The sequence below is a fragment of the Colobus angolensis genome, unplaced genomic scaffold (genome assembly GCF_000951035.1).
Source record: "Colobus angolensis palliatus isolate OR3802 unplaced genomic scaffold, Cang.pa_1.0 Scaffold158, whole genome shotgun sequence".
Lineage (NCBI taxonomy): Eukaryota > Metazoa > Chordata > Mammalia > Primates > Cercopithecidae > Colobus > Colobus angolensis.
In genome coordinates, this window is record NW_012114688.1 from 1,254,291 (window position 1) to 1,259,796 (window position 5,506).

Sequence of the window (5,506 nt, forward strand, 5' to 3'; positions counted from 1 at the left end):
GTAGATATCATTATTAAATATACATGTAATATATGTATATTTGGGAGTGTTAGGACCTAGCAGATACATATATATATATTTAATTTTTTTATTTTATTTAATTGGCTTGGAATGCAACCCAAGTATCTGTACTTCGTATAAGTTTCTCAAGGGAGTCTATGCATCCTATGCTTTGGAAAACATTTATTTAAATTGTTGTAAGGAAACCATTTAAAGTGAAATATTTATATAATGGTATATTTTCCAAAAATACAAAAGAATATAATTTTTCCTTGTGAGAATAGTATATACTCTTTGAACATTATGGATAATACTGAAAAAATATGTAATACGGTATAAATTCATCACTTACAAATTAAAATATAACAGAAAACACATTTTATATAATTTTTTCCCAAAATATTTTAAAATGCTTAGTGACTGCTGTATGCTTTGAGAGAAATGAAGGAAACAAGAAAGGAAAACTCTAAATGCAATTTTTTTCTGAATGAGAAATTAAATTTCAAGGCAGAAGTTAAATTTCATGTATGGTTTGCATCCCCAAAGTGTGAAAATAAGATGGCAGTTCCTTTCCTTCATGGACGCTAGTTATATACACTGCATGTACGTCTTCATTTCAGATAAAAAAATTTTTAATCATTAAATCCTATAGAGTTTTTTTCATTTCCATGTTTGTTATTAAGTAAATCTAGAAATTAGACAGGATTCACCTATTGCAGTATGAACTTTGTGTAAAGTACTAAAGTGTAGGCAAGGGCTGGACGTGGTGGCTCACACCTGTAATCCTAACACTTTGGGAGGCTGAGACGGGAGGATCACTTGAGCCCAGGAGTTCAAGACTAGCCTGGGCAACATAGTGAGACCCCGTCTCTACTTTTTTAAAATAAATAAAGTGTAGGCAAGATACTGAATTCTAGAATTAAGTCAGCTTTCTACTGGCCACTGACATCAGGTACTTAATATCCCAGAACCTCAGTTTCCTCATCTTCAAATAAGGGTAATAATGATATCTACCTATTTTATAGCTTACTATAAGAAGTTAATAGCCTAATATATTTCAAAGTAATTTGTGAAATGTAAACAAACCACGACTTGCTGCTTTATTTTAATGTGTGCTCTGAGGAATCCCTTTTGCTGTTATTTAGCTGTGTTTTTGTTGTTGTTTTTCAACAATGTAAGGAATTGGGTGGAGAAGCACAATTAGCATTTTGTGGAACTGCCCTTAAACGCAGCACGTTTAGTTTCTGGCCCAAAAGCATCCCCCAGAAATTGGGACAATCCAAAACACATTTTCATATATCCAAAAAGCACCTCCCCAGGTAAAGGAACTATAATCAGGTTGAGAACTACTGCTGAGGACAGAGTTCAGAAAAAGGGGTGGGGGAGGGGGATTCTGCTCTGCTTTTGATCTGCTTTAGTTAATAGATTTCTAAATAAATGTTTGCCTGCAGAAAGCATTATGCTGCCAATCATATTCAAAGTTTAAAAACTATAATGGTTAACTAGCTTAAATTGTCATCAAAAGTCATATCTGTCATTTTAGAAAAGAATCCATTTTGGGGCTTGTTTCTGCCACAGCCACTCTTGCCTTCAGAGTTCCATCTACCCTCAGGACCCTTCTCCATGGTGACCATATGTGCAGGCATTTCCTAGACAGTTGTTTATATCCTTCAAAATCAGCAAAGCTCATCACACTCCATGAATAAAAATCCAAGGGCATAGACACCACTCATCTGATCCCTGCAATGTACGTGTGCTTGTGAGAGGTGACTTTCTTAGAGACCTATTCAGCGCCATAATGAACAATTGAGAAATTGTAACACTGTAAATTTTTCACTGTGGACCCAGAATTCACATCAATATTATTTTCTTTAGATCCATGTTTGTTGATTCTTCAAACCTGGCTTTTTCTTGGTCAAGCTCACAGCTGATTCTAGTTAGTATCAACAGTAGATTCCAGGGCTGTAGCACTTCCAGCTAAAGAAATCCCAAAGGAAGTAAAAACTGGAAGTAACTTCCAGTTACTCCCTTTGGGATTTGCCAAAGTAAGGACTTGAAACCAGGTATGAAATCCCAAAGGGGTAATAATAACCTACCCTAGTCTAACTCACTGGATTGTTGTAGAAGAGAAAATATGGTAAGAGGTGGCATTTATCAAAATGTAATTCCTAGTGTGTGCTAGGCATCCTGCTGAGTGTTTCACAAAAAAAACATCTCCTTCAATCTTCCTGACAACCCTATAGGTAAATATGATTGTTGTAATTCCCATTTAGCAGATGAGGAAAGAATTGAAGCTCAGAGGGGTTTAGGGACTTGTCCAAGTTCACTCAGCTTGTAAGTGGAGTGGCAGAATCAGAATTCACACCTGGGACTGTCTAGCTTCCTGGCCTCAGCTCCCGGCCAGTGTACTATTCCACCTCCTTAACTGACATGAAGTGTACTGGAAACTCCAAAGTGCCACTGAGACTAGTAGCTGCTTTCGTGTTTTTAGTCTGTAATGGTTTACCTGAAGCACCCAGCTCTCTCTTACAGCACCCTTCACGGTGCCTGTCCCTCATGGTTGCTTGTGAGCAGCATAAACAACACTATGACATTTTGATGTCTAAGAACATCCCTGTGGGAGAAAATCATAGCTTCTGGTTTTGTTTCAGATTATTGGTCGAGCCTTAAATGTTCTCTTCCCTGTCGTTTGGCAAGGTGTCTGCCCAGGGCATTCAGTCCACGCCTCTAAACCTGGCAGTGAATTGGCGATGTGAGCCTTCAAGCACTGACCTGCGCATAGATTACAAATACAATACAGATGCAATGACGACCGCTGTGGCCCTCAACAATGTGCAGTTCCTGGTCCCCATCGATGGAGGAGTCACCAAGCTCCAGGCGGTGCTCCCACCAGCGGTCTGGTATGAAGCCTCCTGTTCTCCCCACCAAAGGGTTCCTCTGGGTCAAGGGGTCACAGACTTCTTAGCACTTGTGTGTCCTGCAGGAGGAGATGACAGCGGGCCTGTGTATTAGGGTTCAGGGCAGGAAATAGAAACTGCTGGTAGCTATTTTAAGCAAAAACTAATTTAACAGGGACTTCAATGCTTACACAATGGTGGAAGTGCTAAAGGAACAGGCTGAATCTCCAAAAAAGCCTCCCAGAGCTCTACAGAACTGGCCTGCCACAATCCAGGGAAGGAGAGAAATTAGAAGGCCACCAGTAGAACCACAGAATTCAAGAAGCCACAGCTGTAACTCTGATCCTAGGACCAGCAAGCTCCTATTGGTACCTCCTTAAGTGCTTCTTGGCACCCACAAATTAGAGGCTAGAGTGGACCCCTGGTGTTAGAAGATCCCTACATCTGAGTTAGATTGCTGGTTAGAGGAAAACAGTCAAGAAAGCTGCAGGAGAATGGCCTCTGCCTCCTTTCTGTCTTCTAAATCTCAAACCATGCATGCAGTTGGTAAACCTAATTTGTACCTAGGACCCTAACTGCAAAGGCCTCTGAGAAGTGTAGTGTTTCATCTTGTAGCCTCTGAACTATAAAAAGGCACACTAGAGAAGGTATGGGACTAGAAACTGAATAGATACATTGTGCCTATATCATCTGTTATAAAGGACTTGTTCTAGAAAGAGCATTTCATTTTTCCATATGACTGTCAGAAGCAAAAAGTGGAATTTGTTTTAAAAATGAATGTCAGTCAGATCATGACCCCAATTTAAATTACCTTAATTAATTGATTAACTAATACTTCCATCTATCTTCCCATGTATCTGTTTCAGCAAATTTATTTCTTAAAAAAATTTTAGCTCTACTTTGTCCTCTAAATGTTCATTTCTCCGTTTTCTAGCTAGTTACAATAAGGACAGGGAAAAAAGAGTTATGTATGTCTGGGAGGGAAGAGAGAGAGAGACAGGGAATTTTTAAATTGTAGTGAAACTTTTCAAGATCTATTTTTAAAAATTAATACTATCCGGAAAAAAAAAAAAAACAAACATAACATCCACTAAACAAAAACTCTTGGATATGCAAAAACCTTTTACCTAATTCATTTTTAGGAACGCTGAACAACAGAGAATATTGTGGAAGATTCCTGATATCTCTCAGAAGTCAGAAAATGGAGGTAATGGAATCACAAGCTTATTTTATTTAACATGTAAAGCTAAAATGGCTTTTAGGTATTTGCCAACTATTACCCAAAACATGTAGCAATAAAAACAAGCAGAATATTTCACTCTATTTTTGCATTTATTTATCTCAATTAATAAAAGCAAATAATTCTTCAACGAATTCTCTTTTACCCCTTTTCTACAGACTCCACATCAAACTATCGTTTAGGCCTCTTAAGGAGGCATGTTTTCATCCTCTGTCAGATTCCACACTCCCTGATTAGACATTTTTCACTCTCCTCAGATATTAATCATAGGTTGGAAAATACAAGGGCTTCCAAGTAGCCCATCTTCAAATTTTGAGGTACCATCTCACGGAAGTACACTTTTACCAGTGTGCAAATAGAGTTGCTCATAATATTCAATGATAAACTTCATTTAATCACCATTTTGTCAATGAAGTCTGATTTTGTATGATAATTTTTGAATGCAATCTCCAAAATTATATCCAGAATGTTACATTGACTGTTACCTTGTAATAATGTTTGGTTTTTTTTTTAGGGGTGGGTTCTTTGTTGGCAAGATTTCAGTTATCTGAAGGCCCAAGCAAACCTTCTCCATTGGTTGTGCAGTTCACAAGTGAAGGAAGCACCCTTTCTGGCTGTGACATTGAACTTGTCGGAGCAGGGTATCGATTTTCACTCATCAAGAAAAGGTTTGCTGCAGGTAAATGAGTATCTTGATTTTTTTCATTTGCATAAATAATGTTGCCTTAGCTACTCTTCCTTAAGAGGAATAGATTGCGATTTTCTCATCTTTTTCCTCCACCTCTTTTCCACTCCCAACCCCCATCCCAGTTAGAAAACAAACCAGTTATTGAATGAAGTAGAAATAGGACAATGAAATAAGACCGTGAATCAGAAGTCAGGAGGCTCTGACTTCTAACTCTGTTTCTTAAGTGGGACTAGTTGTTCCCATTATATAGATGTATATACTGAGGTTAATGGAGTAAATCCTACTTTTATTAGATTGATGAACCAGACAAATACTGTTTGCTTTTTTTTTTTTTTTTTTTTGGTGAGCTGGAGTCTCACTCTGTTGCCCAGGCTGGAGTGCGGTGGTGCCATCTCGGCTCCTTGCAAGCTCCACCTCCCGGGTTCACGCCATTCTCCTGTCTCAGCCTCCCAAGTAGCTGGGACTACAGGTGCCCGCCACCAAGCCCGGCTAATTTTTTGTATTTTAGTAGAGGCAGGGGTTCACCGTGTTAGCCAGGATGGTCTTGATCTCCTGACCTCATGATCTGCCCGCCTCAGCCTCCCAAAGTGCTGGGATTACAGGTGCATGCCACCATGCCTGGCTAATTTTTGTGTATTTTTAGTAGAGGCAGGGGTTCACCGTGTTAGCCAGGATGGCCTA

The 5,506-nt window shown here is 38.9% G+C and overlaps 1 protein-coding gene across 7 annotated transcripts in view; it reads left to right on the forward strand.

Annotated features, from left to right (window-relative positions):
• The window catches only part of SGIP1 (SH3-domain GRB2-like (endophilin) interacting protein 1), a 225,268-nt gene that overhangs the window by 212,969 nt on the left and 6,793 nt on the right, over positions 1-5,506 (forward strand). For all 7 annotated transcript variants that reach the window (XM_011936848.1, XM_011936852.1, XM_011936850.1 and 4 more), the window contains 3 exons: positions 2,698-2,900; positions 4,040-4,104; positions 4,652-4,816. In XM_011936848.1, the coding sequence (XP_011792238.1) occupies positions 2,698-2,900; positions 4,040-4,104; positions 4,652-4,816 (433 nt within the window). The remainder of the gene's footprint in view (positions 1-2,697; positions 2,901-4,039; positions 4,105-4,651; positions 4,817-5,506) is intronic.